General features: G+C 40.3%; 1 protein-coding gene across 9 annotated transcripts in view; it reads right to left on the minus strand.

The window, feature by feature from the left end:
* Window positions 1-19,491, minus strand: part of SUGCT (succinyl-CoA:glutarate-CoA transferase) — a 763,763-nt gene extending 744,272 nt beyond the window's left edge. For all 9 annotated transcript variants that reach the window (XM_025292055.3, XM_044946814.2, XM_025292046.3 and 6 more), the window contains exons 1-3: window positions 19,255-19,491; window positions 4,757-4,808; window positions 3,892-3,965 (exon numbers count right to left, since the gene is read on the minus strand). In XM_025292055.3, the coding sequence (XP_025147840.2) occupies window positions 3,892-3,965; window positions 4,757-4,808; window positions 19,255-19,354 (226 nt within the window). In that variant the 5' untranslated portion in view covers window positions 19,355-19,491. The remainder of the gene's footprint in view (window positions 1-3,891; window positions 3,966-4,756; window positions 4,809-19,254) is intronic.
* Window positions 19,492-19,595: the final 104 nt, after the last annotated feature.

The raw sequence follows: 19,595 nt of genomic DNA on the forward strand, positions 1-19,595 counted from the left end.
ACGTCTCAATACATTAAAAAAAAATTTTTTTTAAGGAAGCAACATCAAGATAAGGTTTATATTAGCTTATTTTAAATGATCACATTCATCTCTCGGGTGGAGATAATGTCAGAAATCTAAATTGGAGGCCCACATGGCTTTCCTGGGGGGCTTCCCCAGTGGCTCATGGGTTAAAAAAATCTGCCTGCAATGGAGGAGATGCAGGTTTGATCCCTAGGTCAGGAAGATACCCTGTAGGAAGGCACAGCAACCCACTCCAGTATTTCTGTCTGGACAATCTCATGGATAGAGTCTGGCAGTCTGTATAGTCCATGGGGTTGCACAGAGTCAAACACAACTGAAGAATCAAGCATGCACACACACATGGTTTCCCTACCAGACCTGTCCCTAGTGTATGCTGTTGGTGGTGGTGGTGGTGGTGGTGGTGTTTAGTTGCTAAGTCTTATCCAACTCTTTTGCAAGCCCATGGACTGCAGCCCATCAGGATCCTCTGTTCGTGGGATTTCCCAGGCAAGAATACTGAAGTAAGTTACCATTTCCTTCTCCAGGGGATCTTCCCAACCCAGGGATCAAACCCACATCTCCTGCATGTGGTAGACTCTTTACCACTGAGACACCAGGAAAGCCCATCCCTAGTATGTAATCTCTAGTATATAAACCAGGGTTTAAGAGAAGCAGAAAGGGAGTGCTAATGGCACATGAAAGGTTAAAGGTCACAAGCTTGTAAAACTAGCAATTTGAGAAACATGTTTTATTTGACCACACACTATTTAAAGTTTTTAACTATCTGCCATGATTTCAAAATCCAGAAGCAGTAGATAAAAATTCAGACTACTTTTTTTAAATGATATTTCAAAATATTCATTCATTCAGAAAAGATTTATTGGGTGCCTACTAGGTCACAAGCACCACTCTCTGCAGAGCAGACACAGCAGTAAATAAAGACAACTTTGAAGTAACAGCAGCATCATTTGATGCCCAGCCCACTTCATTCATTTAGGTTACCTGCCTGGCCCTGTCGGCACACAGTTTACACTCACCAACAAACTCGAAAAAAAGAAGAAAAAAATATACTTAAGCTTGATATGTTCTTTGATTAGTCAAGTAAGAATAATCTAAGTCCCAAGTCAGAAAACTACAGCCAAATTTAATTCAAAAACTAGAGAAAGTGGAAGTGTGAAAGTGCTAGTTGCTCAGTCGTGTCCGACTCTTTGTGACCCCATGGACTGTAGCCCGCCTGGTTCCTCTGTCCATGGAATTCTCCATGCAAGAACACTGGAGTGAGTGGCCATTCCCTCATCCAGGGGATCTTCCCAACTCAGGGATCGAACCCAGATCTGCACTGCAGGTAGATTCTTTACTGTCTAAGCCACCAACCAAATTTAATTTAAGAACTGGAGAAGTGGACACTAAAAAAGACTAACTCTCTACTAAAATTTGAAAATACTGCCAAATCACTTTACCCTCATGTCTGTTGAATAATTATCTCAGAAAAACAAAATATATGAACATTAAAATGTGCTGAGCAGAAGGGTTAAAGGAAAGAGAGAAATTAGTTAGGAAAAGAGCAATGAACATCTGCTAGGAAAAAAGTTTGATGCCTAGTGTGTAGCTATGGGACTTAATAAAGTTCTAAATAAGGAAAGGGTCCCCCAGGGTGGAAAGGGAAAAAATAACAAAGGAGAAACAGGTCTAAGCAAATAGGGAAGAGTGATTCCTAAAATTAATAAAAATACAGTCATTCCTTCATTATCCTCGAGGGTTCCAGCACCAACGAGGACTCCAAAATTGGTGGATGCTCAAGTCCTACAACTGGCCCTCTATACCCACAGGTACAGTACCCCCAATTCTACCAAACACAGATCATTAAAGTTCACAAGTCCACAGACTCAACCAACAAGACACAAAGGGCCAACTGTACAAATATTTAACCTAGAGACCAAGGGAAGTAGCAAGAGAAATTAGATTGACTATTCTACCTGTAAATGGAAGACCCCATGGCTGAAATTAGAAAGTATGTGACATTGAAACTGGACAGCAATGTGGTAATTAGAAGTTTTGTGGTAACTGTTAAACAAAGAAAGAAAAAAACATGTTCAGCTAGAAAGTGAACATTATTCAGCATGTATCCAGCAATGACCAAAAGCAATAAATATCACAGACTGGATAAACGAAGCACTATTTCTGGAAAGCAGGATTTACCAGGCTCTTCTATCACCTGGAGCCTGACAAAGACAGGGTCAGAAAAATGTAATATAAAATATGTAATATTCCTCATGCTGATCACAGAATCTTCTGCTAACTGCTTGGGCCTCCTAAGAAGATTTAGCAGAAAGTTGAATCTTCCAGATCAGGTATTCAACTTTATAACGTTTAATCACTTACAGTGAATTCATATGTTGATGTAATTGCAATCTAGTCTCTTATGGGTCTAATAGAAACATGCACACTATTCAAGAAGGCTGGACCATTTTCATTGATTTGGGAATTCTGTTCCAAATCCATAAGCATCAAAAAAAAATTTTTTTTTTTTTGCCATGGTACATGGCGTATGGGATGTGGAATCTTAGTTCCTAGATCAGGGATCAAACCAGTGCCCCCTGCAGTAGAAGCACAGAATCCTGACTATCAGACCACCAGGGAAGTCCCAGCATGAGATCTTGAAAGATAAATAATAACACTGATTTTTGAAACCTTCCAAAACAAGCTGTTTATGAGACGATGCAAAGAACGTGGACTCCTGGTTTAAGTGCTTATTAGAGAGAAAGGGAACGTAATACGACACTTTTCTAAGTAGCTTCATCAACAGCAACATGCATTAAACATCAAAGAGTTGAGAAGGCACCAAATAAGAGTGAGAATTATGCACTCAGTATAGGTTTATTTGGTGGACAAAGGGAAGAGAAGAAAGGAAAGTTGTCAGATGAAAAACATAAAAGCAAAGAATTCACCTTAGCTTCAGTGTTGTTTCCTCAAAATATTTCAAAGTATGAAATGGGAAAATGTTTCTTTTATTAGAAATAGAAAATAATGACTTAGGTTGGGGTATTTGGGTTCCTTTTGGAAGGACTTTGATTCCTTTCCTTCCTCCTTCTTCTACAACCTATTTCTCCCCTCTTCCCTTCCCCTGGTCCCTGGCTCCCCTTCATCCCACAGTGAGGGAAAGTGGCCAGGCTCACTCTAACCTCCGTGTCAGCAGCAATTCCTGTGTGGGGCTCAAGAGGACCAGGATCAGAGATTAATGTCCCAACACTCCTTACTAGCTGTGTGACCGTGGACAAATCCCTTCATCTCTCTGGGTCTCTGTGTCCTTATTTATAATCTAGGAATAATAACAGGTGACAGGTTGTTGGAAAAATTGAATAAATTAATATAGGCAAAGTGCTTAGAACAGTGCCCGGCACTAAATGTCATTAGCATCGCTGTTATATTGCATGTCAGCTTACCAGTGTGCTTAGTCGCTCAGTCGTGTCCAACTCTTTGTGACCCCATGTACTGTAACCCACCAGGCTCCTCTGTCCATGGGGATGCTCCAGGCAAGAATACTGGAGTGGGTTGCCATGCCCTCCTCCTGGGGATCTTTGTGACCCAGGGATCAAACCCAGGTCTCCCACATTGCAAACGGATTCTTAACCGTCTGAGCCAGCAGGGAAGCCCCGGTGTTTCTAATAGAGGCTTACAGAAACTGGCTTAGGGCTCAACCCTTGGCATGTAAAGAGTAGAAAGAGATCTAACTTTAGTATAGCTTCAGAGGAAAATAAAGAATGGAGAAGAAAAATAATCATTTCATTTCAATTCTTTCCTCGTCCCACATACAGGTACATGGATATTTAAAGAACTATTAAAAATATTTATTAGCTTGTTTCTATGTTTTAAAGAGAACAGTTTTACCTGGTCTTTCCACTTTTATAACTTCTGCTCCAAGATCTCCTAAATTCATAGTAGCAAAAGGTCCCGCCAGTACTCTACAATGTTAACAGTGATAAATAAATTCATTACCATCTTTAAGATTTTTATATTTATTTGTTTCTTTTTTTTTTTTTTTTTTTAATTTTATTTTATTTTTAAACTTTACATAACTGTATTAGATTTGCCAAATATCAAAATGAATCTGCCACAGGTTTACATGTGTTCCCCATCCTGAACCCTCCTCCCTCCTCCCTCCCCATTCCATCCCTCTGGGTCGTCCCAGTGCACCCAAGCTCATATATATTAGTAAGAATTAAAACTGTTATAAAAGTGAATTGGCCATATGTATCAAGAGCTTTAAAAAGTATATTCCCTTTGATGCAATAATTCTACTTCCATAATTCTACCCTAAAGAAGAAACTGAAAGATTTTCTAAGGCCAAGATTTACGTACAAGGAGTCTACTTTATACTAGAAAAACACTGGGGGATGACTAAGTAATTATGTGACAACTATATAATAAAATATTATCATATATTTTTGTTGAATTTTGAATGACATGGGAAAAATAGCCGAAATATAACATAATGCGTAAAATGTGAATAAACCTATAATTTCAATATGGTTTCATTTTTTTAAAGTATACATAGATACGCAGATTAGAAAGAAATGTATAAATATTATGTGAACTGTCCTTAGAATAATGAAATTATAGGAAATTTCCTTGATTTGTCTTTCCAAAATTTCAATGATAAGCTTACAAGCACCTTCTTATAATCCAAGAAACAAATGCTTTTTTAGAGAAGGGGAAAACTCAATCACCAAAACATAGATAAATCAATACACACCTCGTTAGATCCAGAATCTTTACACCCTCCAATGGCTTCACATTGTCAGTATCTGGCAAAACAGAGAAAATACTTGAAGATAATTGATTACTAATTTTAGGAAGGAATAATGCATAATTTGGCTACCTGATGCAAAGAGCTGACTCATTTGAAAAGACCCTGATGCTGGGAAAGATTGAGGGCAGGAGAAGGGAATGACAGAGGATGAGATGATTGGATGGCATCACTGATTCAATGGACATGAGTTTGGGTGGGCTCCAAGAGTTGGTGTTGGACAGGAAGGCCTGGCGTGCTCCAGCTCATGGGGTCACAAAGGGTCAGACACGACTGAGTGACTGAACTGAACTGAATGCAGAATTCTTCATATTCTGAAAGTACTCTCTATTACTACCAAATAAATAAATAAATTTTCCTTCAGATTACTAAAGGGAACTGTGTATAACACAGAACCCTTGACCAATCCAATTTATCAATCTGTAAAAATTTTAAAGCCTCTAACACCAGATTATTCCCCATTTAATAAAGTCCAAAGCTACATGTAAAATCGTTTGCCTAATGAAAAATAAAAAGTTGGAGGAGAGAGGGTCACAGAGGCTGAGCACAGGATTTTTAGGACACTGAAAATACTCTGTATGATACCATAATGATGGATACATGCCATTACACATTTTCCAAACTCAAATAGAACTTTCCATCACCTGAAAGTTTCCACCTGCCCTTTGCAAACTACCTTTCCCTCCATTCCCAACCTCAGGCAACCACTGATCTGCTTTCTGTCACTACAGTTTAATCAGCATTTTCTAAAATATTAACTAAAAGAATACAGCATATACCCTTTTTTGTCTGGCTTCTTCCATTCAGCATAATGATATTGAGACTCATCCATGTTGTTGAATTTGTATAAGTAATATTCTGTTCTATGGATATATGTTTTTCTTTATTGTTTCTAACCTACTGAGTAGACTTGTTTTAGGTTCCAGGGGATCAAGCTGCTATGAACATTCATGTACAAGTCTTTGTTGGACATGTTTTCCTTTGAGTAAATACCTAGTGGAATGGCTGGGTAATATGGTAAGGTTATGCCTAACTTTCTAAGAAACTGCCAAACAGATTTCCAAAGTGACTGTACAATAGTACATATGAGTTCTAGAAGCTCCACATCCTTGAAACACTAAGTATTGTTAATCTTTTTTAAATTTATGTATTTGGCTGCATTGGGTCTCAGTTGCAGCACATGGGCTCTTCAACCTTCCTTGCAGCATGCAGGATCTAGTTTCCTGACCAGGAATCAAACTGGTCTCTTGCATTGGGACCTGAGTCTTAACCACTGGACTACCAGAGAAGTCCCTTGTTAATCTTTTTAATGTTAGCCATTCTAATGGGTATATGATGTTTCTCTGAGCATTTAATTTGCATTTCTTTGATGATTAATGCTATTCAAAATCTTTTCATGTAACAATAGGCCATTTATGTATCTTCTACTGTGAATTGTCTGTTTTTTTAATATTGAAGCAAAATATTCAAAACAATGCAAAAATCCACCAACATGTGAAATATTAAATAAGCACTGGCACATCCATATAAAAAAATACCATGCTGATGTTAAGAAAAAATGAGACAGATCTACATTCCCTGACATATAAAGTCGACCAAGATATATTCCTAAGTTAAAAAATAAATCAGGGACTTCCCTGGTGATCCAGTGGTTGAGAATTCACCTTGCAATGCAGGGGAACCAGGTTCAATTCCTGATCAGGGAACTAAGATCCCACATGCTGCAAAGCAACTATGCCACAACTAGAGACTTCCAGTGCCACAGCCAAATAAATAAATAATTTTAAAAATTCAAGCTGTAGAATAGAATGTGTAATATGAGCCTATGTTTGTAAACATACATAATAATATTAATAATAATGTTGGTACCTGGAACATTCATAATGTTCTACTCTTGGCTGTCTTGGGGTAAGAATTTATGGAACACTTTCACTAGCTAAGTTACTTATTTCTGTAATTTTGCTTAATTCTTAAATCAGGGGGAAAAAAGAAAAAGTGAAAACATGAAGAACAAATTGAGAGAGAAACAAGATATTTTAGAGAAAGTAAAACATAGAAAAAGATCTTAAATATGAGAAGATATTTTGATATCATCAGGAATGAACTGACAAGCAATTATTGTCCATAAGACTCCAAAAATATGAGTCTTCTGTACTCATCTCTTTGGGAGCCCCTGTTTTATTTCAAATGATACAGGAAATATATTTAGAGATCTCTTCAATTCATAAATCTCTTCTCATCATAAATCTATAAAGAGAAGTCTATATTTCACTACCAATGTCAATTCACAACCGTAATAAATTAGTAAAATTTTATTTAATGATGCAAAAACTTTTAAATGAATTCATTTAACATCAGCCAATAGCATTTTACTTTTATGATCTGCGAAGATAACCAAAAAGGACTTCTAAAGCATATTTAAAGTGAGAGTGAAGTCGCTCAGTCGTGTCCGACACTTTGCGACCCCATGGACTGCAGCCTACCAGGCTCCTCCATCCATGGAATTTTCTAGGTAAGAGTACTAGAATGGGTTGCCATTTCCTTCTCCAGGGGATCTTCCCGACCCGGGAATCGAACCCAGGTCTCCCACATTGCCGGCAGACGCTTTACCGTCTGAGCCACCAGGGAATCCCCTAAAGCATATTTAAGTCATAATCAATTAATGAGTTTTAAACAGTTAAGAGCATAAACCTTAGAGACTGAATTTAATTCTCTGCTTCACTATTTACTATCCTAGTGACCTTGACCAAGGTAAACATTTCTCTGTTTCAATTTCCTCATTGAAACACCTACATCATAGAGTTTGCAAAGATGAAGTGAAATTTTATATGTGGGCCTCCCAGTGGTATCAGTGGTGAAGAACCCGCCTGCCAATGCAGGAGACACAAGAGACTTGGGTTTGATATCTGGGTTGAGAAGATCTTCTGGAGGAGGGCATGGCAACCTTCCGGTATTCTTGCCTGGAGAATCTCGTGGACAGAAGGGCCTGGCAGGCTATAGTCCATGGGGGTGCAGAATCAGATATGACTGAACCGACTTAGCACACAGGCACACACAAAGTACACTTCCTGCTGCTGCTGCTGCTAAGTCGCTTCAGTCTCTGTGCGACCCCATTGACGGCAGCCCACCAGGCTCCTCTGTCCCTGGGATTCTCCAGGCAAGAATACTGGAGTGGGTTGCCATTTCCTTCTTGTGGCACATAGTAAATGCTCACTAATATTAACAATTGTTGTTATCATCATCATCACCAATGTAATATACAGTCCCAATACCTATTAAAGTAAATAATCCAGATTTGAGAGAAATCACATGACTCATGATTAAGGAACAGAAAATAATATTATTCTCAATATTCTATACTTTAAAAAGATATCTACAGCCATATTTTGCCTCCTTATGAAAGACCAGAATAGACTGATTTCCCAGTGAAAAACAGTTGAAAAGAGCATCCTTTACAATGTAATTTGTTGAGATATAGTGAGCAGCTTGTATATCACTCTATCTTATTTGGCCTCTAGGATGGAAAGCTATTATGTTGATATAGCTGAGTAACCATGCAAAGAAATATAATTATAATGAAGCTGCCATCAAATTTATGCTTGCCAGAGTTGCTTCTAGGACTCCTCTGGTATTTGGCCCTAGGTTTCCATGACACAAATAAATTTGAACACCAGTGCGGATATAATTGACAGATGCCCACACAAGTGGCTCATTTGTGTGGCAGCAACCATGACATCCCTCTCCCACTGTACTAGCCAACTACTGAGACAGTAAACAAAAAAGTCAAGTCCTAAAACAAACTGATCGAATATCACTATCAAATACAACATGTGATATACATTAGAAGGCTTTCTTGATTTGATATTTTTACAGAGAACTTAATTACCAGAACTTAGGAGTGAGCCAGTAGATGGATATCTCTTCCAAGCTTTATTTAGAAAAGTTAGCAGGATATTTTCTTTCTAGCACAGGTTGAGTCTTGAAGGAATTCTCTGTTCCTAATAGTATAATTTGGCAGGAAATTTTAGGGGTTCAGAGTACTTGGAAAATCAGAATCCACTGGAAAACATTCCAGGGAAACTAAAATTTTTGAGTTGTAAAAAGATAGTGTGGAAGTGACACTCAAGTTATGAGGCATTTAGAGACAATTCGGTTCAGTGGCAAAGTCTACACCTGCAGTGCAGGAGCCGCAGGAGACATGGGTTCGATTCCTGGGTTGGGAAGACTCCCTGGAAGAGGAAATGGCAACCCACTCCAGTATTTTTGCTTGGAAAATCCTATGGACAGAGGAGCCTGGCAGGCTACCGTCCATGGGGCCACAAAGAGTCAGACAAAACTAAGTGACTAAGCACACAGAAAACAATAGAAAGATGGATCATAACGTATCATCATTTATAATTCATGCTTCATTGACACTCAGTTTCTTCAGAACTGCCCTTCCCTTGCAAGGACTTGGCTATTACTGTGGGATTTGCAATCAAAGAGGTTTTAAAATGGCTGGATGCTACTATTTTAATGAAAACTTGAAGAAAAAATGCAAAAAGACTAGAAATAAAGGGCTACCAAATGATAAGTAAAGCATTACACAACCAAAGTACCAATGGGTGCTAATCCCTAATCCCTCTGCTCTTCTCACTTCCCAGTTTCTCTTGCAATTAGATTGGGGCCAAATGCTTGGGGTCTGGCCAATCACACATAAACGGAAGCAATGTAAAGTTAAAGCCAGCCCTAATCCTTAAAAACATCCCATTAGGTCCTCCAGGCTTCTATGGTCCTACCGCAGTGACTGTGGGCTAATTTGTACCACAGCCCCATCTAGCCTTTCCTGACCAATGAAGAAACGAGGCACGGGCGGAAGAAGAATGGTAGTCTCTAAGCGAATGTAAGCATCCAAGCCAACCAGCTAGAAGTCCATTTCAGGGGTAGGTTGCTTCACTGCTAGCAGCAGTCATCAAACGGAGATACGTTAAGACTTTCGTAAGAAATCAATGAATCATTTTAAAGAAATCAATTTCCAAAATTTCCAAACCAATTTCTTAAGCTTCCATACATATTTTTCCCCAAAGTGATCAAATAAGACCTACAAATAAGCCTTCTTTCATGACAAGGCTTCTCACACTGGGTAAAAGGAAAGCATATTCCTCACACATTACAGATCTTACCCTCACCTTAGTTCTTACTATAAAATTTATTTGTGATAAACAAATTTTTTCATATGAACTTAACATATGCAATGCGTTGCTAATCAAAAGTCATTTAGGAGAAAGACCACTAGTATAGACTGGAACATTGAAGGGTAGAAAACAGTACCAACTTAGAGACTTTATAAGTAATCAATTTATAGTTATAGGATTCACAACCAAAAGTCAGGAAGCCAGAGAAAAAAGCTTCAGGGTTGAGGCCTCTTTAATGGGCCTGAAGAGAATAACTCAGGGATAACAAGTGGCTGAACCAGGAACTCGTGGAGCAAATGACAGTTGTAAACTACAGAATATGAATGCCCACAAACCCATGAGACTCCTGAAACTTCACCATGTAGGTGATGTGGCTTTCTTCCGGAAGACTGACCAAAGGGAAGACCTTCGTGCGAATCAGGGAAAGTCATCCATTCCAGGGGACAACCAGCAAAACACCATCATAGGTACTTGAAGGGCATTCTAATTATCACAGAAAAGAAGAAAACATGCATGTGCGAGATGTGGGAGGGTGGGAGCCGGGGGCAGTGTTAGATGGTGAATGTGATGAGCCTATTTTGAACACAAAAAGGGAACGGAACCCTATTTTACAGACCAACTGCAAATAAAACAGGAGGAACAGATGGAAAGGGAAGGGACAGCCTGGGAGAAGTGAGTAGACCGATACATATGTCAGAAAAAAATGTTTATGATTTGATTTGTTTTCAACAGCTTCCAATAGGTCATTCTGAAGAGCAGGAGATGTCTAGAACTTAGGATACTTTCTGTGAAGTGCTATGGAACCCTCTCAGGGATGTCTCTTTAAGTAGTAAAGATAAAAATTATTCTCTACGCCTTTTAGAGGTTGGGGGGGGGGGTTCAGATCAGATCAAATCAGTCGCTCAGTCATGTCTGACTCTTTGCGACCCCATGAATTGCAGCACACCAGGCCTCCCTGTCCATCACCAACTCCCGGCGTTAATGAGACTCATGTCCATCGAGTAGGTGATGCCATCCAGCCATCTCATCCTCTGTCATCCCCTTCTCCTCTTGCCCCCCAATCCCTCCCAGCATCAGAGTCTTTTCCAATGAGTCAACTCTTCGCATGAGGTGGCCAAAGTACTGGAGTTTCAGCTTTAGCATCATTCCCTCCAAAGAAATCCCAGGGCTGATCTCCTTCAGAATGGACTGGTTAGATCTCCTTGCAGTCCAAGGGACTCTCAAGAGTCTTCTCCAACACCACAGTTCAAAAGCATCAATTCTTCAGTGCTCAGCCTTCTTCACAGTCCAACTCTCACATCCATACAAGACCACAGAAAAACCATAGCCTTGACTAGACGGACCGTTGTTGGCAAAGTAATGTCTCTGCTTTTGAATAGGCTATCTAGGTTGGTCATAACTTTCCTTCCAAGGAGTAAGCGTCTTTTAATTTCATGGCTGCAGTTACCATCTGCAGTGATTTTGGAGCCCAAAAAAATAAAGTCTGACAGTGTTTCCACTGTTTCCCCATCTATTTCCCATGAAGTAATGGGACCGGATGCCATGATCTTCGTTTTCTGAATGTTGAGCTTTAAGCCAACTTTTTCACTCTCCACTTTCACCTTCATCAAGAGGCTTTTTAGTTCCTGTTCAGTTTCTGCCATAAGGGTGGTATCATCTGCATATCTGAGGTTATTGATATTTCTCCCACCAATCTTGATCCCAGCTTGTGTTTCTTCCAGTCCAGCGTTTCTCATGATGTACTCTGCATAGACGTTAAATAAACAGGGTGACAATATACAGCCTTGACGAACTCCTTTTCCTATTTGGAACCAGTCTGTTGCTCCATGTCCAGTTCTAACTGTTGCTTCCTGACCTGCATACAAATTTCTCAAGAGGCAGATCAGGTGGTCTGGTATTCCCATCTCTTTCAGAATTTTCCACAGTTTATTGTGATCCACACAGTCAAAGGCTTTGGCATAGTCAATAAAGCAGAAATAGATGTTTTTCTGGAACTCTCTTGTTTTTTCCATGACCCAGCGGATGTTGGCAATTTGATCTCTGGTTCCTCTGCCTTTTCTAAAACCAGCTTGAACATCAGGAAGTTCACGGTTCACATATTGCTGAAGCCTGGCTTGGAGAATTTTAAGCATTACTTTACTAGCGTGTGAGATGAGTGCAATTGTGCGGTAGTTTGAGCATTCTTTGGCATTGCCTTTCTTTGGGACTGGAATGAAAACTGACCTTTTCCAGTCCTGTGGCCACTGCTGAGTTTTCCAAATTTGCTGGCATATTGAGTGCAGCACTTTCACAGCATCATCTTTCAGGATTTGGAATAGCTCAACTGGAATTCTATCACCTCCACTAGCTTTGTTCATAGTGATGCTTTCTAAGGCCCACTTGACTTCACATTCCAGGATGTCTGGCTCTAGGTCAGTGATCACACCATCGTGATTATCTGGATCGTGAAGATCGTTTTTGTACAGTTCTTCTGTGTATTCTTGCCATCTCTTCTTAATATCTTCTGCTTCTGTTAGGTCCATACCATTTCTGTCCTTTATCAAGCCCATCTTTGCATGAAATATTCCTTTGGTATCTCTGATTTTCTTGAAGAGATCTCTAGTCTTTCCCATTCTGTTGTTTTCCTCTATTTCTTTGCATTGATCGCTGAAGAAGGCTTTCTTATCTCTTCTTGCTATTCTTTGGAACACTGCATTCAGATGTTTATACCTTTTCTCTTCTCCTTTGCTTTTCGCTTCTCTTCTTTTCACAGCCACTTGTAAGGCGCTTTGTCCACAGCCTTTTCTAACTCAATGAAACTAAGCCATGCCCGTGGGGCAACCCAAGATGGGCGGGTCATGGTGGATAGATCTGACAGAATGTGGTCCACTGGAGAAGGGAATGGCAAACCACTTCAGTATTCTTGCCTTGTGAACCCCATGAACAGTATGAAAAGGCAAAATTATAGGATACTGAATGAGAAACTCCCCAAGTCAGTAGGTGCCCAATATGCCACTGGAGATCAGTGGAGAAATAACTCCAGAAAGAATGAAGGGATGAAGCCAAAGCAAAAAGAATACCCAGCTGTGGATGTGACTGGTGATAGAAGCAAGGTCTGATGCTGTAAAGAGCAATATTGCATAGGAACCTGGAATGTCAGGTCCATGAATCAAGGCAAATTGGAAGTGTCAAACAAGAGATGGCAAGAGTGAATGTCGACATTCTAGGAATCAGCGAACTGAAATGGACTGGAATGGGTGAATTTAACTCAGATGACCATTATATCTACTACTGCGGACAGGAATCCCTCAGAAGAAATGGAGTGGCCATTATGGTCAACAAAAGAGTCCGAATTGCAGTACTTGGATGCAATCTCAAAAACGACAGAATGATCTCTGTTCGTTTTCAAGGCAAACCATTCAATATCACAGTAATCCAAGTCTGTGCCCCAACCAGTAACACTGAAGAAGCTGAAGTTGAATGGTTCTATGAAGACCTACAAGACCTTTTAGAACTAACACCCAAAAAAGATGTCCTTTTCATGACAGGGGACTGGAATGCAAAAGTAGGAAGTCAAGAAACACCTGGCGTAACAGGTAAATTTGGCCTTGGAATACGGAATGAAGCAGGGCAAAGACTAATAGAGTTTTGCCAAGAAAATGCACTGGTCATAACAAACACCCTCTTCCAACAACACAAGAAAAGACTCTATACGTGGACATCACCAGATGGTCAACACCAAAATCAGATTGATTATATTCTTTGCAGCTAAAGATGGAGAAGCTCTATACAGTCAGCAAAAACAAGACCAGGAGCTGACTGTGGCTCAGACCATGAACTCCTTATTGCCAAATTCAGACTTAAATTGAAGAAAGTAGGGAAAACCACTAGACCATTCAGGTATGACCTAAATCAAATCCCTTATGATTATACAGTGGAAGTGAGAAATAGATTTAAGGGCCTAGATCTGATAGGTAAGAGTGCCTGATGAACTATGGAATGAGGTTCGTGACATTGTACAGGAGACAGGGATCAAGACCATCCCCATGGGATGGAAAAAATGGAAATTGGGGGGGTTAAGAAGGCACAATGAGGAGCATGTTTCCAAGCACAGAGGCAGGTCTTAAGGTGGCCTAGCTATGTTCATGTTGTAAATTCATTCAAACTTTTCATACATACTATCAAACTGTCCACCAGAAAAGCAGCACTAATATATACCAGCATCAGCCGTGGAAAACAATGTTCTCCACTAGCTCCCATAACCCACAATGGCTTAGTTTTGGGAGCATTTTGTTTACTTGTTTGTTGTAAATTCAACAGTTAAAAATTTGCACATTACTACCATTTTAATTTTCATTTACTTAGTGACAAGAAATTACACTGCTTTTCATGCTTTCTCTTTTTTTTATATCTTGTCCTGTAAAAATGTATTCTTCTTGTTGGCCCATATGTCTACAGGCACATTTATCTTTTCTTTATTGATCTGTATGGATTCTTCGTGTAGTAAGAATATTAACCTTTTATGAGTACAAAACACAAAGATACAAATTCTAGTGACATTAAAATTTTATTCACTCATTTTAAAACAAAAAATTGTATCTGGAAAAGAATAATTACATTCTTTAACATTTTTCTTCATGTCAAAGTATTCTGTCAATAATTTTATTATATTCAGTAAAAATTTTTATAAGTGACTTAATGCATTAACACGTATTACACATGGGTGAAGAATATTAATCAAAAAGAAATACACATGTATAAAACATTTCACCTGTGCTTGACTACTATGGACAATGGAAACATGCTTAGAACTGAAAAGAAGATCATTAAAAGTAGTTTGGCTCTCAGAGACAAGAACAAGCTGCTTCCAACACCTGCTTAATCAATGAGAACATTACATTAGTGATAGTTAAGTGATCTACTGTGTTCAATGCAGACCTCATCCTATTAATGAATGAGCTAATCATATCCTAGAGATGCATTTACTTTTCTACTCTTGACAGTCTTTAACATGCAACAGCTAAACAGCTAACAAGAGAAGAGGAAAACAAAGATAATCTGAAAGGCCTCAGGGAATACTATGGTAGCTTATGCTCTAAGTATATCACAGCAGCTCCACCCCATCCCCCATCCATGGGTTCCTCAACTACAGATTCAACCAATGGTGGATTGAAAATATTGGGGAGAAAAAAATTCCCAAGAGCAAAGCTTGAATATGCCTCCCACAACTATTTACAGAGCAGTTACATTGTATTTACAACTATTTACATATTATTTACATTGTATTCGGTATTATAAAGTACACACAGAACACGTGGTTATATGCAAATACCAAACCATTTTATATAGTAAGGAACTTGAGCATCCTTGGATTTTGGTATCCAAGGTGGGGGGAATCCTGGAATCAATCCTCTGCAGATCCCGAGAGATACCAGAACAAACATTTCCAGGACTAGCTTCAGGAGCACATATACTAAAATTGGAACAAACATTTCTAACATAGAAACTATTAAATACACTCTCCTGTCCTAAGAAGTGCTTTCATTAAAAATACATGGTCTTTAATACCCATACTTATACAAAACCATGGTTTCTGAAGCAGAGATCAGAGTTATTATTTCTTACATCAAGAAATGCACCATTTTCTCCCCAAATAATAAGTTTCAGGAGTCACAATGAGAGCTGGTGGACTTCACCTGCACATACAAGGACTGAACCCGAGGAAAGGTCCCCCAAATTATAAACCAATCAGTTTGTATGGAACAGCTGCTCGCACTGCACCTTCCCGCAAAAAAAACAGAGACAGCTAATGGCCCTAAAATAAGCAAATTCTCCTCAGGAAGAAAGGGGGATGGTCCCTGGGCTCTGACTCTCTGGAATGTAAATAAATGTCTCCAGGGGGAAAGATAAACTTCACTGGGTTAACAATCTCAATCTTGGGAAAGTATCCAAGGCTCTGAGTTTTATACCCCTATGAAATATAAACATAAATTTCCTGGAAGCTCTCTAACAAACATTTCAGTCATCTTTTAACTTCCAAGGCTTGCCCTTTAACCCAAGTTCTAGTTTTCTTAGCGTAGAAAGCCCTGACCATGCAGAAACATGAAAATATTCACTCCTTGGTAATAAGTAGTTAAAAACTAACCAAAGTATTTACGTTTTCAGCACTCATTAATACCTGATGCCTACCAAACATATTGGGTTTCAAATCCTTTCTGGAGAGCCCTAGAAATTCCTCAGAGGTGCCCAGAAGTATCTTTTCAAGGAGGCAGATAAAGGAGGAGACAGAGTGAGCAGCTCTGGGAATCCCAATTCCTCCTTCAGACACAAAGCCATATGCTCTCAAAAAGGCTCTACCAAAAAAAAAAAAATTGTTTTTAATCTACTGAAAAAAAGAAACACTAAAAAAACCTTTGGTAACCCCAATAAAGATTCTCTGTCTTACAGAAGGAGAAGGCAATGGCAACCCACTCCAGTCTTATAGAAACAGACAAGTTCCCATTTTCACTTACACTTAAATTTACACTTAAATCTGTGATACTCTTACTTGCATTAATGTAAAATGTGTAAAACATGCATCATCAGAAAGTTAGCCAATTATTTTGGGGATCCCCATATACTTCATAGGTACTGAGAAAGTTCCTTAACGCTTTGCTTGTTGATGTCCTCTGAGTACAATGTCACTTGAAGACATCACCTAGCCATTAATAGTGTCTTCAATAAATGCACTATCCTATTTGGGATCCTGTTTTCTAAAGGTGGTCCTCCCCAAACAGTTCTACAATTCTCTTTTTGTCAGAACAATACTCGTGTTACTCACACAAATGTTAAAGTGCCCTTTTCTCCTCACAGGATTCCGACTTCATTCATGGGGCAACCACCATACTCTCACATACATCATCCCACTTCACTTTTCTATTTCCAGGTAATACAACATAAAACTTCCTACATTTCTCTCCCCCCGAACTCACCACCACATAAACAAATTGAAATATGCGTCTTGGGACCTCAGACCCATCAGCTCAGGCTGTCAGATTGCAATCCCCAGGTTAACACCTGTGAAGATTCTAGCTACATTTACAAATGTTCACAATTAAAGTTACATCTACTAATCTCTAAATATCTAAAAAAGATATGCCATGAAGTACATATTATGAAGCCATAAAGATATTAAGTTAAACACTTTGCCCTTTAAATTGATTGGTCAAAAATGATGTACCCTAAGGACAGGAGCCAACCAAAAATGTACAGATTAATACTGGTAAAGATATAAGACTGCTGTAATCCCCACCTTTTTAGGGACTCTTTAATACCCCCCACCCCCAGTGTCTATGCTGAGAGCTTTGTACTTTCCTCCTTTCTTATAAATCCTATTTGCTTGCTATCATGAGAGTCTGCGTGTTCATGGATTCCATTCTTCGACTCCGTGAACAAGAAGTTATATTCCCGTTTCAGTCACTTAATTTCTCTTGGACAATCTTTCTCATCTGTAAAAAGGCAAATTGCCTATACTCAGAAGTGATCCAAGTGGAATCTTCAGTTTTCGTACAATTAAGAATGTGCTCTCCCTCACTCCTCCTATATATTAATAGCTGAAAACATAACGGAGAGCACAATGTCATACATAATCTACTGGTCAAAAATTTCACACTTTATTTCTTGTTTCTAATACAAGTTCATATGTGTGGAAGATAACAAGATATCGCTACAGGGAAGAACATTCCAGAAGTACAAGCCAAGTAAAAAGACAACTTACAGTACTTCACTCAATTCAACAAATCATTTGCTAATTATTTAAATATTAACAAAGGTAATTTTGGTCCCTGCCACCCTCATTTCTCTGCGCCCTCCCACCAAGAGGTAAGACTGGTTGATGACATTAAAGGTCATTACAAGTGAGACTCACTAACCCACTCAGGTGGGTTATGATGTGACCCACTCATTCATTCAATAAATATCTGAGAGCCCAATTACCAGGCATTAAACTATGTCCAGGAAGGTGAATTTCTGGACAGGACAGTGTAAGAAAGAAGTCGCTCAGTCATGTCCGACTCTTTGCAACCCCATGGACTGTAGCCTACCAGGCTCCTCCGTCCATGGGATTTTCCCGGCAAGAGTACTGGAGTGGGTTGTTATTTCCTTCTCCACGGAGTCTTCCTGAGCCAGGGATCGAACCCGGGTCTCGGCATTGTAGGCAGATGCTTTACCATCTGAGCCACCAGGGAAGTCGCTAGGATAGAAGTATGTCTAAAGAGGGTACTCTGGGAGGATCCTCAGGCCTTAATTGCATCACAAAGCCTCAACGCGATTACCCTGCCTTGATTGATTCTACTTGCGTCTAAACGAGAAATCTGAAGAACCAAATTCTCTCAAAGAATAGCAAAAAAAAAAACTGTGTTTCTCCATTCATCAAGGATAGAAGCTGAGAAAACAACACATTATTCAGCTTGCCACATGCCACAGAATATGTCAAACGGACGGTGAGGAGTGGACGCTGCAAGAATGTTCATAGCTGAAAGGCACAGGTCCAAGCTACCCATTAGGCTATGATTAAATGAGTCCTAAAATTCTCTAAGATTCTTTTTCCTACAAGCTGATTTCAAGGCTCACAGTAGACTTTCATTCCCAAATTCGAAGGGAGTCAAGATAGTTTCAGAAAACGGCAATAAATCCAAATTTCATCTTCTAAATAAAATTCTGAGCCAGGTCTTCGGTTCAAAGGTGTGTTTATACTTTGAGGTCATTTCTTGAATGATCACATTTTTCTTTATAACCAAAGGTCTGTGAAATGGCCATTATTTTAAGAGCTCTGGACAAATGTTCGTTTTGAAAATCAGGATCTCTGCTTCCTAACCACCCCCCTTACCCGACTGCATTTAACAAGAACAAGGAAGGGAATAAAGTCCGGCATCTGCGAACAGTCTCACCCCCGAGTTATTTACAGACACAGTCTAAAATCCTTTCTGAAATGCAGCTGGTTGCAGGGGTGGGGGTAGGGGGTACATTTTTCAAGTTATTTAAACATGGGAGACGAGGAGGGATGAGTAAGGGAGAAAGGCGAGTCCGCCCGGTAGGACCGCGCGGGGGCCGGACCGGGACCCGGACGTCAGGCAGGGTGACCACCCGGCGATCGCGGAGCCAGGGCGCTGGGGAGACGCGAAAGGTCAGAGGGCGGGCGACGGGGTCAGCGGATACTACAGGAAAGCGCACCGCTCTGCTCAGATTGCCGCCTGAGTGGGAAGGCTGGGACTGGGGTCTCTTTCGCCACCTGGACCGAGTTTCGGAGGGTACCTGACTGCGGGCGGCCGGTCCACAGCCCCGTCCCGCCGCCCCGGCGGGAGAAAAGGCGGGTTCTCCGCAGAGCGGCGACCCTCGCCAGCGATGCCAGCATTGCGCGCCGCTCACAAATCCTGGCTCCCCAAGTGGAGAACTCCGCGCTCGCGCTGCCACTGGGGGCGCCCGCGGACAACTCAGCCCTCTCCCGGCACCAGGTGGGAGGGGCCGGGCTCGGCACGGCCGAGCTCTTCTAACCACCCACCCAGGTCTGGGCAGGCGTCTAGTCCGTGGCTCAGTCCCAACCAAAGCCCGCGAGACTTCAAAGGCCACTGCTGGGGCTTCCCCGGTGTTTGGCC

The sequence above is a fragment of the Bubalus bubalis genome, chromosome 8, assembly GCF_019923935.1.
Source record: "Bubalus bubalis isolate 160015118507 breed Murrah chromosome 8, NDDB_SH_1, whole genome shotgun sequence".
Lineage (NCBI taxonomy): Eukaryota > Metazoa > Chordata > Mammalia > Artiodactyla > Bovidae > Bubalus > Bubalus bubalis.